The sequence below is a fragment of the Tetrao urogallus genome (genome assembly GCF_951394365.1).
Source record: "Tetrao urogallus genome assembly, chromosome: 3".
NCBI classification, from domain to species: Eukaryota; Metazoa; Chordata; class Aves; order Galliformes; family Phasianidae; genus Tetrao; species Tetrao urogallus.
This window is the reverse complement of record NC_136815.1, coordinates 66,399,846-66,422,306: the sequence shown is the minus strand read 5'-3', so window position 1 is coordinate 66,422,306 and position 22,461 is coordinate 66,399,846. Positions and strand designations below refer to the sequence as shown.

General features: G+C 36.9%; 1 protein-coding gene across 1 annotated transcript in view; it reads right to left on the bottom strand.

Moving 5' to 3' along the window:
- Positions 1-22,461, bottom strand: part of COBL (cordon-bleu WH2 repeat protein) — a gene marked incomplete at both ends in the record, with an annotated part of 147,503 nt that overhangs the window by 37,065 nt on the left and 87,977 nt on the right. The window contains 2 exons of the mRNA XM_079533895.1: positions 6,531-6,701; positions 9,571-9,709. Coding sequence (XP_079390021.1) covers positions 6,531-6,701; positions 9,571-9,709 — 310 coding nt within the window. The remainder of the gene's footprint in view (positions 1-6,530; positions 6,702-9,570; positions 9,710-22,461) is intronic.

Sequence of the window (22,461 nt, the reverse complement as noted above, 5' to 3'; positions counted from 1 at the left end):
TATTTGCATAAATGTGATGATACTTATAGTTTAAGATTCACCTTTAGCATTGTCCTTACTTGCAACTTACTGCAGATTTTTGACAACGCTGGCTCCCTCTGGTGGTCAACATAAAATAAAAAAGTTTGAAATATCTGGTCAGTAAAATCTGTCCGCCACGAAGCCTAATCTGTTAATAACTCACAGGATTTTGTAGGGGATGAGGACATTTATCATGCATCAAAATGGTAGTAATCATTAATCATACATCTGTCCTTATTTCCTAAAGGGACTGAATGTCACAGCCACCAGAGTCATAAAACTGGAAGTTATTTTGATCCATATGCTAACACTGCATTTACTTACCACACTCAAACTCTTCCCAGCTGTTAGGGGTTTTTGTGTTTTCTTTCTTTCTTTCACCCCAGATAGAAAAGTATTCCTCCCTGAAGTACAGTCTTTCAGCAATGCTGTTTGGTAGTGCAGAAAAGTGATGAATAACTTAAATTTCTTACTAACTCTGGTAAGACCATTTTGATGGAGAGGTCTAGCATAGCAGTCAATTTATTATCATCTTCTCCATCTCATTCTCGTTACACTTCTCTTGTCTCTGTAGATAAAATGAAAGGCATAAAACTATGCCAATGCACATTTATATCTCTGCTACCTTAAGACTCCATCAAACTGAACTAAACCGTCGCTTCTTCCAGTCACTGAAAATAACAAACATACTCATTCATTTCCAGAAACAGAACTGAGGTGGCTTCAGAAACCCTGGGTAAGGCATGGAGCAAGGAGGGATTCCCTGAGCGCACCTCAGTGCCGAGCTGGTGCCTGCAAACCAAACTTCCATCAAGTTCATGTTCCCATGGTCTCACTTTGCTTGAATGCTCTACCCCCTCATACACACATTATTAATGAATTAACAGTCATGAAATAGCTTATCTATGCGCTTCCATTGAATAGATTTGGATATAATGAGTGCCATTGGAAGTTCATTCCCACACTGTATATAATAAAGGGAGGTTTTAAACATGCTAATGTTGGAGCATGAGCACAACTGCTTATAACTAAGATGATTTCTTGTAAAGATACAGCTTTTCTTTTTTCTTTTTTTACCATTTAATACTATATGTATGTACCTGGCATCTCTAAAACTTGAAGAAACGAAGAGTGAACTAGAACAAGGAAGAACTTATGTTTTTGTTCTTTTTTAAAAAAAAAATCAATTCTTCTTAAAGTTCAGTTTTTCTTAAGTTCAGAGCTAGCAGTTAGAACTGGTCATCACAATTTTACACAGAAATTTCATGGAAAATGCAAATTTCTACAAAGATGGGGAAAAAAAAGGCAAAAGAGGCAAATTTGGCATTTTAATACAAAAATGAAATAAATTAAGGATGAGCAACGAATTTCTGAGTTTTTACCCATAGCACTTTCAAACTCAAGCAGACCATCTGGAAACAGCTTTTTAAAGCAAATTTACCAGATAGGTGGTGATGATTATAGCTGCATTCTTTCACGGCAAGGAAACCTTTTCATCAAAACTGTGACTTAGTTAAAAAGTTGACCTTCCAATAAGCTGAACTCGTGTAAATGCAAAGGACTGCTTTTACAGTATACTGCACTTTTACACTGTACTCAATACAAACCCCTTTGTTTTACCACTTCATTATTCGGTTCGTATTCTAGTCTTAACTCCATGGGGCATGTAACTCTGTGGAGTTACAAATGGGATGTAAATACAGTAATAAGAATAGGTAAATTAGGTTCTTAATTTTCACATTGTGTATATCCACTTTTTTTTTTTTTTTTTTTTTTTTTTTTGAGAAGGCGTACAATTAAACTATTGTCTTGTCTTAAGAAACTATAACAAAGTACCTGGCAGCATAGACAGATCAATTCCACTCCACTTTTATTAGAATACCTTAGGGTATTAAATATATATTCTTAGGCATCACTTAAAACTTATTAACTGCATGTCATATTTGTATTAAAAGGCATCAAAACCCTTTCTAGTCATGTTTCACATGTAGGAATGCTTTGTTTTGTTATTCTCCATTTTGCCTACCTGGAAAGGATTCAAGATGAACATGATTGTTTGCTTGAGGGTAAAACAATAATTTTTCATCATTTAAATTAGGCTTCTGTATTGCAACTCACTAATTTAAGAAGCGTAAGTGTCTTAAATCATGGCACATGTGAGGTCAGAACAGTTCTGGGTGTGTGCACCATTGCAACTCATAAAATGTATGTTTATAATTCAAAATGATTAAAAATACATGCCTTATGGGCCACTCACACGAAGAAATTTCTTCAGTGCAAATAAATTTTTGGTAAGTACATTCCTGTAGCTGATATTTTAATTATAACTCACTGAATATTCCTATTACAACTGTAAAAAGGAGAGTCATGGAACGAGATTTATCTTGAGCAAAGAGCATTTGCATCGTTTGTTACAGAAATAGAACACACACCTTGAGTGCCATAGAATGACTCCAACATCAAGATAAAATTAATCATACTAAGCACCAGGATGAAAGCACATGTAAAGCCTATGAATCAGTATATTTGGTACTGATTCTTAGTATTATTTAGGCTTCTTTTAATCAGACAGATCTTTCTAGTTCCTTTTTTCTTCGCATCTTGAATGATAGCCAAGATACAGAAAGAATCCTGTACTTCAACTTAACTAGGCCATGCCCAGTTCTACTTTTGTTTCAAAGGAACAAAACATATGCAATGAAGGAAAAATAAGATATATTTGAGAATGTAAAATGCTATACCTAGGCTAATAGGAAAAAAAAAAAATGTTTTTAGGGAGTTTTCATGAAATCTTCAGATAGTACTGAGAGACACCCTTCCCCCATACCACACGCTCTTTGAAACACCAAATCAAATTAAACCATGACTCAAAGTAAAGAGAATCCTTCAAAAAAGAACAGACAAATGTACAGATAATGCTTCTGAGGCTGATATATAGATTTATGTAACACAGCATTCATTTCTGGAGCATACATCTCACAAATGAGTATGAAATGAACCTCAGCCAAAAATAATCAATAGTAATTAGAAGAGAATGTGAAAGTTCAAAAAGAAAGGAAGCCAAAATCTCAGTCAGAAAAAACAAAGGTTCTTTTCCAGCAGGGAAGGAAGAAAGGCAACAGAAGAATCGGGGTAGCAGAGGCAACAGGATGTTCAGAGGTATGAAGGTCAAAGGAAGAGGGTCTGTCAGACGCGCTTGTTGTATGAAGGGAATGATGCACAACAATAAACTGTTGGGGAAAAAAAGAGTAAAACAATAAAATAATGAATACTGTGTAAGAAACACAACAGAATGGCTAGCATGCTCAGCAACCTTCAAGAACCAGATGCCCAAAGGAACTGTCACTACGTGCGCCCATAACACTGAAATTCTGAATTCCGCAGATACTCTGAGACTGGCTCCCTGGACTCAGGTATAAGCTAACTCAATCCCAACAGTGTGACACCTACTGATATGCAATGTGTCCACAAACTTTGCTTAACTTGGCCTGAATTTAAATTCTCTAGAAAGTACAAGGTATTGGAGATTCAAATTCATTCTTTTTCCACAGATCAGGCTGGACAAGTATGAGGCATGATGGTGGTATGAGCCCTTATGTCATCCTTACCAATTTTCCTGTTTTACTGATCATCTGTAAGAAAGAAAAGACTGGGCCACTTGAAAGACTCCTTCTGCGTCACTGCATTACGATAAGCCAACAAAACTACCTACTCAGCAATCTCCAGTTCTCAATTAATTTGGAGCCATGTGTGGTTTTCTTTCTCTGATTTTCTGTACCTGTTTTTGCCTTAACAAAGTCCAACCCTTAAGAGACTATCCCTACTGACTGTGGAAGACTGCATACATATCCAAGGTGACTGAAGAAACATGACCAAATTGTGAAATAGTCACAGCTTTTGCCAAGTGGCTTATAGTACTCATCAATATATCACTGACGTAATGAAAATACAATTAGATTTGGGGACAAGGCTCCTTTCTACTCAGATTCTTGAAATGCACTGGGTATTACCCAGTTTTTTGAGACTTTTCAGACAATATGACATAACCAAAGCCATGCAAAAGAGGTGACAATCTCCATTTCTGTATTACCAAAGCACAGTTATTTAATTGTACAGTCACAGGCCATGAAAAATCTGATTAGTAAGATAAGGAAGAAGACAGGATCCCATAAACATATCATTTTAAACATGCATACAACATGCAGCTAAAAGTCAGCAAGACCAAAATTAACAGGAAAGCCCACGAAATGAGAATAAAAAGATTAAAAAACAAAATCCAGTTGGAACAATTGCACTCTTGTTTGTGGGAAAGACTCTTACCACTAGAGCCAGAAAGCCCAAATATCTTAGCAAAAGCCCTATTCATGAATGACTTATGCTCTACCTAAGTTTGGAAAACTCCATGAAGAGCGATTACCAACATCCTCTATGAAATGAAAATTCCTCAACGTGGATTTCTCAGAGCACAATGGGACAACTGTGTGTCTGCTGGGAAGGAATGACGGGTGGGGCAGTGCCTCACAAACTATGACAGATCATAAGGAACAAGAATTTAAACTCCACACGATCACATAATTATAATTTCTGAATGGGAATCACATCTTGTCAAACTGCTGCTGACAGTCACCCACTCAGCAAAAAGAGACCACAATCATCATCAAAGAAAGCTGTTTTGAGAGTCTTTTCAGAACAAATATGCCTTTCATCAATATCTGGCATCAGTAGCTTATCCTCCTTCCCACCTTGTTCTATGAGAAAACACATTTACTGAGGTTAGAGTCAGGAAGATTGAAAACTTTGTTCTTCTTTGAATCTACCGCCAAAGTCCTATTTGCAGTGCTTGAGGCATTCTCAGGCAATAAAAACCATCATTGCAAAACTCTGTTCTTTACCACTCAGTCACTACAGTATCTAAGCACCTTTTGGAATTGAATTAGGCAATGTAATTAGCATACATCATGTGTGCTGCTTACTCTCATGTGTACATCTACACACGTTTCTCTCCTGTAAATCTATATGCGTAACTCTATCTATGTAGAGTACAGCGTAATTATAAAGCTAAACTTGTCCCTCTCCAACACTGATGCTTCATGTCTAAAATAAATATTCACTAAACACTACGGCTTTGCTCTCAATAAACCAAGGATAATAAAAGCTCACATTATGTTTCCATGTACAAGCTTAATCAAATCATTTTGGCTAGGATATTGTGTTTGTTTAAGAGCAAATGATCAAGCTGATAATATCAGTGCTGCATTGATTAAAGTGTATTTGATCAGCAAGGTAGATCAGGAAAGCATTGCAAAATATTGGAGTGGTAGAAACTCAAATGAAGTAGAAATATTAATGTAAAGAAGGTCACAACAGATTTTTAATAAAGGGAATACTGTAGGCAAGCTGATGGTATCTAGCAAAGAAGGATTTTAGGGATGATATGATTTCTGTGCATATGTTGGTAAATAAATGAATTTGAGTTAATCCTCAATAAGGGTCAGGTTTTCTGTCAGAATGGATTGCTTCAGTTTTTTTCTCTCCCCACAATAAAACTCAGTAATCATTAATTCCTTGGCACAGTTACAAAAGCAACACAACACCATAGATCAGTTGGTACTGAGCAGCAAAACCACCAACATTAAAGTGTCAGTTACTGCTACCTGTAGAATAATTTCAGTAAGAAAACACCCTGGAAAAAAATCCTTGTCAAATTAGCAGCTAATGGAGGGATTTCTCTACCCCATGGCTTGGAGACAGACTCCTAACCTTCAAAGAAGTGTCCATGTGACGCCATAATATGCAGAGCTTTGCTGCCTTTACAGGATCTCCACGGGTGTGCAGGTCAAGCCCACAGGGAATACACTACATGATCAAAGACTTGGATCATGTACAAAGAATTAAAGACAGTCAATGGACAAGCACGAAGAAGTAACGAAAACATGCTTTTCACAAATACCCAAGGATGTGGAAACTATTTTATTATTTTTGTCTGATAACAGTTACGCCTCGAGGGGAAGAGCACACAAAAGAGTATCCAGAGATATCAAGGAAAATGTATCCATTAGGACAGGAAGGCCTTTAACAACATACAGATCGTGTAAATGGTTTAATTTTCCTGAAGGGAGACACCCTGCAGTTTTCAACCTAGACTCACAGACCCACTGACTCCCAACGGAATTTGTCTCTGCAGAGAGAAAAAGTGTTAGCACAGGAAATTAAAGACGGAGAATTAATACAAGGCAGTGAATTTTTGCTTCCACTTGGGTGAGTTCAAGTGTTTTGATCGTTGTTTTAAAATGTTGTTAATGGCCAGGGATCTCTAGCAAACCTGCCTGCAAACAAGTGCTTAATTTACTTTGCATTAATTAGTTACACTGCATTGGACATTTCAAAAGACAACAGGCTGGAAAAAAGGGAAAAAACAGACACATATGTACAGAGAGGAAAGTCTGGAAAAACTACCCCTGAGAGTAATCATCAGAGATGAAATCAAATACATATATTTTGAAACATACGTTTAGGTACCAGTTTTGTTGGTGCTGTAACATCTGCTTCTCTGTAAGAGACTGCTGGATCCATATTGTCTCTTTCAGGAGGAGGGTAAGGTGGGGGTGGGGGGATCACTAACTGGGGTGGGTCACGAGTGGGGCCCCTAGGAGGCTTTTGTGGCACCTGCCGTCCATCACCTACAGGGGATCAATTGACTAGTTACTTCAGCATCAAGACAATAACTGCTGTGCTTACTGTTTTTACAACATGCGTTGATTTTCCTTTACCCATATCCAAAGTTCCTCTGGATACAATTCTGCTCTTATTTAACCCCAGGTAATTAAGGGAGAAGGAAAAGCCTGGACTCCTACATCAATGAGAGTAGAACCAGGCCCAAAATATACATGTACATCACAACTAACAGTTGATATATTTATCGGTGTTTTGCCAAATAAGGAAGGTGAAAAGTAACTGAAAAAAAGTGGGGAAAAAAAAAAAAAAAGCTATACAAGGAAATGAAACATGAGAAAGTTATATTATTCCTAAGTATCAAAGTGAATGAATTTTTCACTTCTAGGATACTTTATGAGACTATTTTCCTCACTCTGTAAGAGAAGAAAGGAAAACGCCTCAAATCAGTATTTTTAAGTAGGTATCTTGACAGGTTCTTCTTTATCTAGGTAGTTTTTGTATCATTTTGTCACTATGGAGAAGCAGCTGATCAAGTCATTCTTAAAAAAAAAAACTGTTAAGCTATCATAGGAAACACTCATAACTTTGACTGGGAGCCTATTTCAATCCTACATGCAATAACTAGATAGATAAACATCGCTGCACTATGCTGCAGTGCTGAAAAGCTGCTGCCGGTTCGTAGTGCATAGGCCTAGAACAACTGCAATTCAAAATGTGCTCAGATGCTGAAAGCAAGCTGAAGAAACACAACTGTCTGTTTGCTCTGCCCTCATGCCCTGCCCTAGGCATCTGCACAATTGGTCATTGACAAAAATGGATACTGGTGATGGACCTCTTGCCTGCTCCATTCTCACTGCTACTGCACTCTTATGCTCATGCTCTGGTGCTGTTGAGAAAGGGAGTAGCACCAAGAGTGAGGAAAAAAGATTAAGCCATTATGATTACTAGTTAGGAATCACCAGTTTGAAGAGACTCACAACACAATTAAATGCTGCCAATATGCACTCTTTTTAACTGCTATGAGAAAACAGCACAATGCTTTGGGATCAGAGCAAGTGAGTCAATATTAAATACTGAAGTGCACCCCATCTGCCTGTTTGAGAATATTTTAAATAAGATCTTTTGCTCAGATTCATGAGGCTAAGTTGGGAGATGCACAGGTAGCTTTAATCCTTTTTCATCATGAGGCTGCCTATTTCTCACAGCACATTTCCCCCTCACTACTGTCTTGCTTTTTTCACAGCTTCTCTTTCCTGCTTTCAGAGCCATCTGTGCTTTCTCATCGTTTTCTCCCAAGGACCTAAAAGAGAAGCTGTTTTACCAATCTTCCTTTGCTGTAACATTTCTTCTTGTTAATAAACGTATTCATTCAAGAAAGTAGCAGAAAATGAGAAGCACTGAAGATTGAGCTACCGTGGGATAAGCTCTTTGTTGGTGTAATTAATAAGGCTCCACTAAAGTAAACGATACTAAGCCCTACATCAACAGTCTGGCCAGCAAGCGCTTACATACACAGCACTGAACAACTAGAAGTGGTTCTGCTCTGCTTTATTTCAGCTGCAACACTGAGCACCGATACAAAATAAACTTAACACTTAAAAAAAGTTAAAGCACTAAGCGTTATCAATCATCAACTTGCAATAGGGCAAGATGTGAGAAGTGTCAGGCTGTGACATCAGCAATAGTTAAGACTATTTGCTGAAAACTCCTGTATTATATAGCACAGACATAACATTCCCCTTGGGGGGCTTAAATAAGAGATGTCAATGGAGTTGAGCATGTCACAAGATAATGGACTCCTGCTGCTGCATAAATGCTGAGGCATTAAATGTGAAGCATTTACTGAAAATAAATGTTGGAACAAAGCCAAGAGGTTTCTTTCTAAACTGTGAGGCATTCGTAATGTAAGCAATTATGTATGACAGGATGTCATATCTGTATGTCTTAGGCACTTTATGGAACATGAGGTCAAAGGCATGAACTGAAGTGCACTGAGTGCATTACAGCACTTAGAGAATGATTCTCCTAATGTACTGAAAAATGAGTTCCAATACGTGGGGTTATTATCTCATATCTTTACCCATCGTAAAATCACTTTGTTTGCTAAAAGCATATCTTGGGGTCCTCACTTGGGCAAAGCTCCCACCGACCTGAATGAGCTTGCAGTCAGATAACAATAGAGGTCTGGGAGAACATTTTTCAGTATTCCTATATGACAGTAAATGTGTCACATACAGCTGAAGGCCGCACTTCTTTGCTGTCTCCAGCTACATACGGAATACCTTTAAGAACACCAGTTCTTTTCTTCTAGCTATAGACTAAGGAGAAATAAATTTAAAATAACATCAAGAAACACATTCAAAATAAAAACTTCACAGAGCATGGTGAGTCGATAACAAACTTTTGGAGGACTACAGGAAAAGAAAACGTCTTTCAGTTTTAGGAACATGTAGGAGAACCTGAACAAGCTTGACTGTACTTAATTCTAGTAGAATTCCATGGCTTCAGACGGATTCAGAGTTGCCTGGCCTATTTCCTCATTTCCCTTTTACTAGCAAAACCACCATGACCTTAGAGGCACGGAAAAGGCCCAGGACAAATGCTTTGGAATATCTAACTTGTACCAAACATTCATACTGTCCACAGAATTACCTAGGTTTTACTACTCCATAGTCCTCTGAATGGTGCCATTAAAACAAGAGGCAATATACAAATACTTATTTCCAGACTTTCATTCTGTAGAATAAATGTATTTTTTTCCCCCCAGGTTATAAAATTTCCCAACTCACAGCATAACAGAATTAAGAAAACTCTGAATACTAAGTGCCAAAAGCACATGCATGGAATTACACAGGAGAAAAGAATGCCTCTTACCCATTGTGCTCTTCCTCTTGTCTTCCATCTCTTCCCTCCTATTTGGCATGGCAGGAGTAGGTGGAGCAGACTGAGTTGGTGGAAGAGGTGCACGCCTCTTCTTTTTCTGTAGATCGTTAAGAGATGCTCCTTGTGAAATCTAGTAAAATTGAAAAATATGCAAAATAAAGGATGTGTTGGTGGTTTTTTTTTTAAGTTATCAATAGCATAAAAAGTGATTGTCATATGACCTAATTTATTTAGCACACAGAACCATCAAAATATTTAAAGTAAGTATTTACAGTAACAACAAGAGATTGATGAGACAGAAAACAAGAGGCATAGTAATGCACTCAGACAACGATAGGCAAGAACTGCAAAGAAATGTCACAAGAGAACTACCAGTCTATTCCATTAGACACTTGTGGTAGGAGACTGGAGAGCAAAGCATAGTATGAGACTACGTGTAACAGCTTAACTCAGACTATGCTCTTGTTTGTACCATTGATTTCTTCAGATCTTAAATTATGGTTAAAGACTGCAAATCAGTATATGTAGGGAATAAATGTTCTCTCATTTCTTTCATTTTCCTCTCAAAATGATGCTTCAGGACTTGTGAGAAGAGACTCAAAATCTGAAGTCTGTTTGTATAATGATTAGAGATGATACTGTAATCGATTTATATTTACTGGACTTCTAAGACAAAGTTCCAAAGATCTCTAGCACCTCTACGTCCAAAAACTGCAACATGTTGGTTGGCAAGCTAAAACTTCATTAGTGTTTACAGGGCTTTTTATATTATGAAAAATTTTATTAAGTGTCTTGGGTTTCACTTCATTGCATAATATTTTCTTTTGATCGTTGGAACATAGCTCTGTTTTCCTTCACTGGAAAAATAATTAAAAAAAAAAAAGAAAGCAAAAAACATGTATGAAAACCTGCTGAATCTTTATATTTGAAAAGTACCAGCAACAATAGACAGAATCAGGCACAGCTGAGGCAGAGGGCAAAGCTGCCCACACATAGCATGCTGTTCCTCAGTGCTCCCTCATATCGCTTCACTGCTCCGTCCATCCTGATAATCTACCTAGCTGAAGATACTTAATATAAAGAACTGCCTGGTAGTTTTCTAATATAAACAAAGGCCTAATAATAACCCTTCCTTTAATCCAAAAGACTAGTGAATTCTTCAAATACATTTGTTGTGAGTGATTTCATTAAATCAATACCAGCTTCACACTGCTCACAGGTATTATCAGAGATCAGAGGAAAAGCATTCATTTGTATGTGTCCTTTCCTAGGCTGAGTGGAAACTCCAGGCGTAAACAAATTTTACAAAGAACAGAGCCTCCCTCTCTTAACCTTCCTTTTTAGAAGTCCTCAAGAATGATCTGGTTTATAAAACAAGGAAACTCAATTACCATCCAGCAGGACAATACTCTAACCACAATGCCACAGGACATGTAGATGCTCTCCACCTGTTCTCCAGCACACGGAGAAATCTGGTAGTAACCACACTGCCATTAGAATGCATTAACCGGGATGGGCTGCAGGCTCCAGCAAACAGAGACTGAAGGTGGGGAAAGAAAGGTGTCCTGGTTTTGGGATCCACTAACACAGACTACTTCTGAATTTTATATTAAATATCCATTGGACACAGCATGTGACTAAAGCCAGTGAGGCCAAGCTAGATAAAATTAAGCACAGCCAGAGGCCAAGAATGTTGGCCAAAACTTCACAGAACTTGAAAAAAAATACCCTTCTCTTCAGAAAAGAGCACCAAGCCAAACATTCAGTAATAGGTACAGCAAAAACTGAGAGTTTCTTAGAAAAACTTTTATTCAAATTATTATTATAAATGGGGCACCTTTCAATGCAGAAACTGTCTGCTAGTTGTTAGAAACAGACTACAAATGACTAAATTGGATTTAGTATTTTTTTTTTAAATGTTCACTGTGCAGCTCAATAAAGATGGGAAACTGTTCAGCGAAATAGACTCATCTGGCTCTGGTTTTGCAGACTAGGAATTACATGGAGGACAGCTACCTAATTCATTTTCATGCTTTTTTAAGGCAATTGGGAAAAAAGCACCTAGAAAAAAAAAATCACGTATCTGCTTTGCCTTTTAGAATAAGCAAATACATTTAAGCTTTTAATGCTTGATTCTTTAGGGTGGTACTTTACAAAAGGGTGGTCAGGCACTGGAATGGACTACCCAGGGAGGTGGTGGAGTCACCGAGCCTGGGGGTGTTCAAGGACAGACTGGATGTCGTGTTGAGGGACATGGTTTAGTGGGAGCTATTGGCAATAGGTGAACGGTTGGACTGGATGATCTTTTAGGTCTTTTCCAACCTTGGTGATTCTATGATTCTAAAAAAGAGAGAATCGTCAAAGCAGGGATAAGACTGAACATTAAAATCTGACACTAGTGTCCAAAATTCAGTAGCTACAAAAAATCATCTGAAAGACAGGCAGAATTAGAATTTCCCCCGCACTTGATAAGTACAGGCAATGACTTTTGCAGCTACTTAATAGCATTTTTTAGCTTCCAGATTCACTTATATCTTTCCAAGCAGAAAGGTCACTTTACTTGAGGATAAAAATGGATGTCTGGTGATTTAAATGATAAGCCTAGGAAATCTCAAGAATCAAGACAAAAAGAAAAGCGTTTTTCCACTTGAAATGATAGAGATCAATAACCAACCCTCACTGAGTACCAGGTAAGTGAAGCATATTAGTCTGGTATAACCAAATTCCTAAAATATATGTTATGGTGTTACAAAGAAGAAAGAACTCTTGAGTGAAGCCAACTTATATCAGCTGTACGTGTTCTTATTTGGAGGAACCTTTTAAGGAACATTAGACAGATGTATGGGTAAATAAACTACTACTGATGAAAAAAAAAAGCTAAGGAATAGACAGTACACAGTGGCAATAACAAAAGTTTGGTCAAATACACACAAAAACTTGTATTGTATAGTCAGCTAAGCACAGCATACTTCACAAACACCATAAAGAAGATGAACACTGCTGAAAGCTAGACAGACTGCAATGTATGTAAAAGAGACTAGTTCAAGAACAGGTTGTAAAAAACTGTTAAAGTAGTTCTTTAAAGCTAACCTCAGTAAACACATGAGGCTAAATATCAATACCAAAAAAACACAAAGAACATTCTGTTTCCTTCTTGCAATTGTATATACTGAAACAATAGAACTTGAAAATAATTTGTTATGGCTGGCTGCTTATTTATAAAGAAATCAAGCCTTAACAACATTATCTGAAGTAATTTCCCATTCAAATTTTGTTACAGGAGTCCCTCTCTGAGTGCAACAGAGTATTTCCGATTCTTAGCACCTTCAAATACCATTTTTTAAGGAACTAGATGAAATTACTAGGTGATTTTCAATTCATGCAACACTGACTAACACATTTAAAAGTCATGTCTATTCTCTGACTATAACTAATACCATCGAGTGAACTAGAGATGAATGAAGTGGGTCAAAAGGACCTAAATCTGACAAACAGTGTAGTTTTTTTCCATACAGATGACAGCAAATATGATGAAAAAAAAATCCATTAAATTCACATCATGGCTCACATGCTGTTTGAAAAATACTTCCAATGCTGCAGACAAAATATTTGAGAAATATTCTGAATGTGGCTTCTATCTGTCAAGGTTCAAAACCTTCATTAAAATTGGAGGGCTCAAAAAATACTTAAAGCAAAACGACGTCACGATGAGGCGATGTGCCCAAGGAAAGGAGGAAGGGTACCCCACAAGTACGATGATAGTAAATTCTAATCAGTAGCATTTGACAGTCACCTAAGTTGCAAAAGGGCCCTGGAGATGACACCAGTATGTATATATATATATATATATATATATATATATATATATATATATATATATATATAAATATATAGTTTATAGTGTATATATATATATATAAAATAGTATATATATATATACTATATAAATAGTATATATAAATATATATATATATATTTTATGCATAAGAGTTCAGTATTTTGACTGGGTTACACTGCCCCAAATAAGCTGTCATGAAAAATATTAATGTAGATTGAAGGAAATAAAAGCCAATGATCATCAAAAATTCACTGAATATTCAAAGGTTCTCAAATAAACTTCCAGTAGGAGGTCTACTCCTTCGCCTTGCCTGTCTTGACTTATAGGTCAGCCACTGCTTTTGTTTAATCACTCCCCCCCACTATTAAGCTTCTAATTGTAATGTCTATCTGTGTAACTACTTGCTAAGTCATCTGGCAAATACCATGGTACTTTTATTTTATATTTGGTAACTATTCAGTCACCAAACTAAGCCAAAATATACTGCAGGCTTACTGCTCCCCAAACAACTTTTTTCTGTAAGCCAGAAACCACACTGATGTATTGCACTGCTCTGTCCTCCAACATCTCCCAGCTCTGCAAGTCACCTGCTGACACTGGCTATGTATCTGTCTTGTCAATCACTACACTGACCAGAAAAGAAATCTCACTGTGCTGTTTCCAAAGACAAATTAACGACTGCAACAGCACATTTGGAGAATCACACATATCCATCTCTGGCCTGTTAAGGGCAGCCCACAAGCACTTGCCACAGATGTTAGAGAACAAGGGTCTGGGCTTAATTCAGCCTTGAAAGATGCTTCTAGTGCATCCTTAAATAACAAAATACAGCACTGTTCTAATGACTACAATTTTATCTTGCCAATTAAAGTATGAAGCAAGTAGGAATTTATTTCAAAATGGTGATACTAGCAGGTAAAAATGCTTATGCTAATGCTAGAAACCCAGCAGCGTTTTGTGGGTTTGAGGTGAAAATATCAAAAAACTTCTAAATAGGATGCTGAAAGCCACTTTTGGTGCTTTCTGTGTACTAATGCCTTTCAAACAACATATTCTGTACATTTATTGAATAGCTGTGGAAGACCTGATGATCTTGAACAATTGCTGTATATACAGAGACCAGAAGTAAAAGACACATTACCCTCTTTCTGCCAGGAGTTATTTTGGGGCGAAGAGGTAAGAGCAGACACCCACTTTTTGAAGGACTGAGACAGAGCCTGGAAAAAGCTCAGTGATTTCAGCTCGGAAGCACAACTAAGGGCACAAAAAGGGATCAAACCAAAAACTGTAATGGAAAGACTCCCTTGGACTTGCACATTAAAAGCAAACCGCACCTTCTTCAGTTACTTTTGGATTAACAAGGTTTCCACTGAACAACTATGGGTACCTCTTACCATATTCCGTGTCTACACCCCCTGGAGAAAGTCTCAAGGAATCGCAGACAGATACAAACTGTTCTAAATGTGCCTTAGAAGAAATCTCCTCAGTGGACCCAGTCAACACATGTCTGTAGTGTTAAAAAAAAGCGTATAGTTTGCATTTCAAAATCCAAACTACTCTTTCTAGTACTTCCACGAAAACAAGAAACATTTGTCTTACAGCAACAGATTCTTCCTTTCACTCTCACTGCTATCACTTTGACACAGACCAGGAAAAAAGGAAACTTGAAAACCTAACAATTTTCCAGGGTTTGATTTTTATTAAAATCACCATTCAATTATTTTATTTTTGCTTAAACATCCTAGAAACAGATGATAAGCACATTTTAGCAGCGAAAGAATTATATTTGGACTAAGGACCGAATGCAAAGGATGCCCCATCATAGCTCAGAGTATTTAAGCATTTTATAGCAAATAACATAAAATGTGTGAAGTAAGCTCATATACTCTCTTGCTCATTTATCTTTCTTTACGCAACATCACAATTTAGTATCTTTCACTGTTTTACAGAATGTTAGTATTGCTGTGACTTCTGTCTCATTTGTATATAAAACATGCTGTTCAGGGAAACAGCGAGTGATTATCTGTAGAAATTACTTTTAGAACCAAATAAGGAGCACTGGAAGAACACACATGGATTCAATTGCAGGCATGTCTTAACTACAAATTGATTTCTGTCATCCAACACAGACATGACACACACTGATTTAAGCAAGCCAGATTTTGACACAACTGTTGCTGATGATACTGTGTGGGTCAGAATGCCTACTCAACTGCAAGAGTGCTTAAGTATCAACCACAGAAAATTCTGTTAGCTTTTAAGTAAACAAATGACAGTATCGCATCTGACTATCCCAACCCCCTTCTCCTCACAAAGAACTGTACAGTATCTTGAAACAAGTAATTTCACAATAAGATCTAGAAACAAAAAGACAATTTTTACTAATCGTTTTCTAGATATAATTGTAATTGCACTGATGCTTTTTCAGCAGTGAATGAAAGACAAGTATAGGTTGGTATGCTAGCAAGATTTATGGCTTGAGAGTTTTTAAATACATTTTTTTTGTATGATTTTGTACATAACTTAAAGCAATTGTGAAAAAAATATTTTGATCCAAGAGGAGCCAAACTAGGAAAATCAGAGAGATAAATCTTTCAGCTGCAGAAGAGACATAAATCTGTCCTCGACACTTGATGATATAAAAGCTACTCCATCCAGATGATTCTGTGCTTTCACGGGGCAACAGATTCCTCAACAAGCCTAGCACCAGAAACCACAAGAAGTCCCAAATGAACATTAATTTGTCTTAAACAACATTCACTCGTATGTCTAATATTCCCTGGACTGGTCATATATTATTAGGCTTCTCACTGACATTAAGCATAAACTGACCCAGAGAAATTCTGTGAACTCCCTAAGAAATAGAACTTACAAACAACTGGTGAGGCCAACCACTGCCAGTTACATTGTTATATTGTCTATTTAGCACTTATTTTCTTATTGGGCAGTACTCCATTTCAGTTAACTGAAGACAGAATTTTTAATCTCTGAGTATGTTACAAATGGCATTCAGAAGCGGCAGTCTGATGTTTCCCAAAAACATGTCTTTGTTGCAGATTGCATATGAGTGGTGGGATATTTAAAATGCCTGCTAGGATTCCATGCAATGCAACAACATATTGTAAAAGCAATATACACAGATATACTCACAACTTGGCACATGGGAACAAAATTAAAGAGCACATTGTTTGAAAAATTTGTCATTTTGATTAAAAAAAGCATAGAAATGATCACACTCTGAGAAACTAGCAAGCTATTTTGCTGCATCAGGCATTTATGTTCTCTACGTCTTGGTTTCCTAGTTCTTGATATCACAAACCCAACAACAGAAGGAATAATAATAAATGTGAAGGAAGAAATTAAAATAAGCGATAGGAAGTTAAGAAATGAATGCTGCTAAAAGATTGATGACCTGACATTTGGATCGACCCAGTGTATTGTGTTACTTTGGATACACCAGTTTCACATGGTACATTTCTACATGGGGAAATCTCAGGCTGCTCCCCAACCCAATACCAGCTAACTCATCTCTGATAGTTGGGCTCACGAAATGGCTGTGCCTCAGTCATATTCATGGCCTCAGTTTCTGAGCTGCATTCCTGATAGAAACGTTCAGTCACTGCATCAAATTGGGAAGTCAGGCTTATATGCAGGGTGCAAATTGTAGCTCTATTCTGAAAATACCATATTATTTTACCAATTATTTTAATTAGATGCCACAAAATATTGTATTATTCTGCTCAGTTTTATGCTAATTTCAAATTTAATTCCTCACTTTATATAACTCTTGCATTAATTTTGTAATTTAACAGTCACTACAAAAATCAAAGATGTGACCACAAAAACATTTCAACATTAATAATAGATGAAAAGCTCAGCATCACAGAATTCTACAGAAATCGCTACGTTCTTGTGCTTTATTTTTATTCATAAAATGAAAATGACAAAATTCAAGGATGTCCTTGAATACTCAGCTGACTGGCAACAGAAAGCTAAATCAGTTGACAGAAGAAAGCCACTGCAAGGTGAAGGGGCAAGCTCATTTTTCCATCTGTTTTTATAGAACACACCCTTTGTGAATCGTCATGGTCAAGGGCAGTTAAAAATTAATGTCATTCTAATCTTCTTTAAACACTTTAACTTGTTAAGCTAAATGTGTCAAACAGGAAACTATCTATAAACAAATCTGAGATGTTAAATTACTAAGATAGCTGTGATTTCCTTCTTTTGCAAAATCTCATTACTAGCTGGAATATTATTTCCACTCAAGGAAGTCACTCTGCAGCACCAAATATTTTCACATGCATTGAAACATGTAGACTACACAAGTTTGCGGATGTTTGTTTTGGCAGAGAACTGAATTTCCTCTGTTTCTCTGAATACAATATAATCCTCCTCATTTATGTCTTCATTTAGGGAAAAAAAAAACACCCTCGGATGGTTAAAAATCATATTTTAAAACCACCATGAACTGACTTGCTACTAAGATCAATTTCTCTTGTAGATATAGACAATTGAGTAAAAGAAAAAGGGCAAAAATATCCTCCTTTTTCATGTTTGTGCTTATCTTTCAGCTAGAGCAAATACATTTGATTGGAACAATTGAGCAGCAGTAAGGACACAGTAGGACTGCTGCTTTATACTTCTTCTGGCAAATTTATGAATGAATCTGATAGGTATCAGTCATAGTTCCCTGAGCCAGTAGTGCCTTTGGAAAAGGCCCTAGCGTAAGGATTTTACAAATAATCTTCCTCTGCCTCATATTCAGGATTACATGCTGGTTGATTGCTTGGTCTGTCTGTCTGTCCTTAAAAATCTGAGAGATGTCATGAGCCAACTGAATATCTGCAAAACTTCATTTGCATCTTCGTCCAATTTTTTGCTAAATTTTTTGCTAAATTTTGAGCTGTAGTCTAATTCATGATAGGTCTAGAAAGCAGAATACAATCTCACAAATATCTGACCAGAAACAAGGAGAAGCACACCATTTCTACTAGCACTAAGCTACAAAATTCCCTGGAGCTTAAGTTTTCCTTTGAACTTACAATTTTCTCCTATTGGAATAGTCAATGTGAATTTCAAGCACTCAGAATAGCACCAAGCCCTAAGTAACATCCTCACAAGTTTTCTCATTTTAGAGAAGAGCAATCCAAACTTATTTCCAGTATTTCCCCTACTTAAGTTAGTTCTCTCTGCCTGCAGACACACAAAATGCCTGGGAAACCTATTCTGGGCGGAAAGTCAAGTGACAGTTTCATGTCATATATTTCACTGCTCCCTGAAAATTTCCTCTCTGTCTAGATCCTTCCAGGACTTATGAAGGGTAGCCAAAAGCCCCTACTTCCATAACCTTCAGAAATCAAGGAGAAGGTGAAATAGCAAAGTGGTAGAAAATTGTAAATTAGATGTATTACTATGCATTGTAGCGTAACATCGCTCTACATCAACCACTCCTTACAAGTGTAAGATTTTTATAATCTAAAATAATGAATGTGCTCTGCTGCAGACCAGTTTGAGAAATGCACTGTGACACTCCACTTCCTATCCATGACTGGAAGCAGCACTAACATGCAGCTGAGTAGGACTCGGGGACAGTCTGCTAAGCTATGACATTCTAGTTAAGGCAGTGCTTGCACTTCCATATTTCCACTGTACTTTCTCTAAAGAGGTGAAAAATTGAAGTGGTATGCAGTTAGAGGAATTGGATTTGCATTCCCACCTCTCTGAATGATGAATTAACTCAAGTGAAAAGTGGCTTTAGGTATCAATGAACAGTTTTAGTACATTATATTTACCTGGGATGTTTTAACTTGTTCTCTTATTTCTATCTAGAGACTGATCAGCAAACAATGCCATTAAGCCATTGAATTACACCTGATTTACACAGTACACATTTAAATAGTTAATTTTTCTAGTATATACGTGCTTGCTTTTTTAAAAAAAATTTAATATATAAGAAAGGTGGAGTTACAAGTGAAATCTGAAAAGTGACACAAACCCAGTTTCTAAATTAAGCATGGTGTTAGGGTCATTTTTCATTGCTTACTGAACGCTAGTTCTTTAGAAGCCTTGCCTTCTCCATTAGCTTCCCCTAAATAATCTGCCTGACAAAGCTAATAATTACTCAACACAAACTACTTCTTTAATGAGAGTTAACTCTTATGATGACATCAGCCTGTTCTATTTGTCTGTGACTTGCAAGCCAGATGAAGTTTACTTACTAGATTCTGCAATCCTGCCAAAATCCAGGGCTGCATAGAACAGTATGTTCAGGCCCTGATGTCTTGCCAGTTTTCAATGAAGTGTTTGACGGAAACCACATGTGGAGGTCAAGTGATACTATCATGATCTCACCAGATGGTAAGTTGTGGTATTATTCCCAAGGCAGGTAGCATAATCTGTTCAGAAACAGCTGGCAGGTGATCCATGATCTCACAGTCAGAAGCAATTGGATTATTGCAAAAGATAAGGAATGTTACTGATGTCGGTGAAGAGACTTTTCCAAGAATTTTTCTTGCACATAATCTAAGGATTCAACTCTCATGCTGTATGTTTTCTTCTAACAACAGCAACAACAAAAAATCTATTTTATTAACTGCTAAATCAGAATCTTTCCTGCCTAACAGATCTCATGCCTTTCCATGGTTATGATATGATGCATGACAAGTGGTTTCAAAAGGCAAAGCAAGCTCAGGTCGCTTGGGTTCCTTTTACTATACAGGTTAGAGGGCAGTACTGGACTACTGTGCAGAGAACAGGAAAGTTGACCGCTGAGGATTCCTATAACATTCCACAGGTCTTCTTTTCCCATCCCCCTACAGTATCAGCCTATCCAATCCAAAGTTTGCACACTCCAGCCTTCAGTTAAAGTAAGCAAGAATTAAATATCACTACTGGACACACGCGTATCACTCCACATTTCCTGGATGAAACTTGAAAATAAAAATTCCTGAAAATGCAACAAAGCTACACGGTAGACTTTCTCCTAAGCAACATTTTCCCCCCAAGCTATAGAGACAATATTCTCCTTCTAAAAAACACACACCTTTAAAGCAGGTTTAGAATTTTTAAGTTTGGTGTGATACCATGCTTTTTGTATGAGCAAAGACAGATTCTCAGAGGGCCACTGCAGAGGCAGCATCACCTCCCCTTGCACTTTCTAGATAACATCAAAACCTCTGTCCTCCACTGAAATTCTATACTAACATATTTATTCACACTGGCCAAATTTCAGAAAAAAAAAAAAACAGTTTGTGACTGAGTAAACTGACAAAGTTGAGCACTAGAAAGTCTACAGAGGATGGGTGACAATTTGCACAAATCATGGAATTTCTTTATAGACACAGAAAAAGTTATGTAATATAGCATTAAAATGTAACATATCCTCAAACAATACTCTTTTAAGATACTGAGAAAGTAGTCACTACAGTGCATAATAATCTACCTGTAGTCTTTGATAATCATTATAAAATAAAGCTTGTTTAAATGTGCCTATATTGGAAATAATTTTTCAGATGTTTTTTTTACAACTACTCATTTTACTAGGAGCCTCTTTTTTGAGCCTTTGATATAATTCCTAAATTTGATTCTATATATGACAGCGAGATAAGCCTTCAGCCATGACTGCACTTTTCTCTCTTTTAATTTGGGCCTGCATCATTAGCCAAACCAGAATGCACTTGTCTAGCTAAATTAAGCATCCAGACTGCACAGCAAACATTATCTGATGTTCCGTCGACTAGCATCATGTTTGTCTGAGCACTGTTTTGTCAGACACGAAAGGAACAAATCTGGATACCTCTCATTCAGCTAACTCAATGTCACATTTAAAGCTCTTTGGGGAAAAATGAACAAATCACCTTCAAATTAGAAATTAATTGTTCTGTGTTCTAATTTCATAGTCACTTACTTCAATAAAGGGCATTCTAAGGAGCACAGACCTTTACTGCTCACAATTGCTTCTAGTAATTGGTTACGGTACATCTTGATAATGGACTATGTAATAGCATAGCGCTAGTCAGGTTCAGCTCCAGTGAAAATATTAAATAGATAAAACTTTCCAGATTTATGATCGGTTACAAAGACCACTGTTTCTATAAAATGTAATTTAGTATGTAATCACAGATTGTCATGTCTATGAAGGGCAACAGTTTATAAATGGCTTTTTCAACATGAAGCAATTAGCTTAAAATCATTAAAAAAATACTCCACCCTTATATGCTCATCTTAAGGAAAGACATATTGCCTAATCCGTTGGAGAAAACTGGATAGATCCAGGCAAGCAGCACACCATAAGAGACCTATCTGACTTGCCATCCTAGGAAAGGAAAAAATATTATAATTCGCTAAGCAAAACAATAACTTCATCACATTACAAGGCAGAAGTGTACTAACAACCCATTTCTCAAAGAACCTGTAATCTAGACATCAAGCACAGAAAGCGCTGAAACACAGACGAAAGTAGAGCAAGCATCAGTAACAGAAACAGTTTTACAGCTTTTTGCTTTAAAACAAAAACTACCCCAAGAAAAAGAAGTTCTATACTGATATTGAGTGATGATGACTGGACTTAAGAGCAACAGCTGCGGGGTAAGGCTGGGAATGGCAGCACACCTGCAGCACAAAGCTACAAGGGTAGTTCTTGGAGAAAGAGAAATGAAAGTGCAAAACATCCCAACCATCCACTCATCCACTTTTGTTTCGTCTTCCTCTTTAAATCAATAAATATATTTGACATTAAAGATGCTGATTTCACATAGAATGGAATCAAATCTTTCATTTTTCTGTTTTTCGTCAGTTACAGTTCAAAGCTAAAACGCATATACCAGGCAAGTTGCTTTAGCAATCACCTTGGAAAATTATTATTGCTCATATCATTTACTGGCAAAACTTAAGACCTAATTCTGCAAATGCAGAATTTCACTCGAGACCACAAAACAAAGAGAGCAAAGATTAGGAACTGGAATAACATACAGCTGTTTCTGCATTTCACAAGAGACATGCTGCCTAGTAATCAATAAAATCAGTGATAAGACAATCTAGTG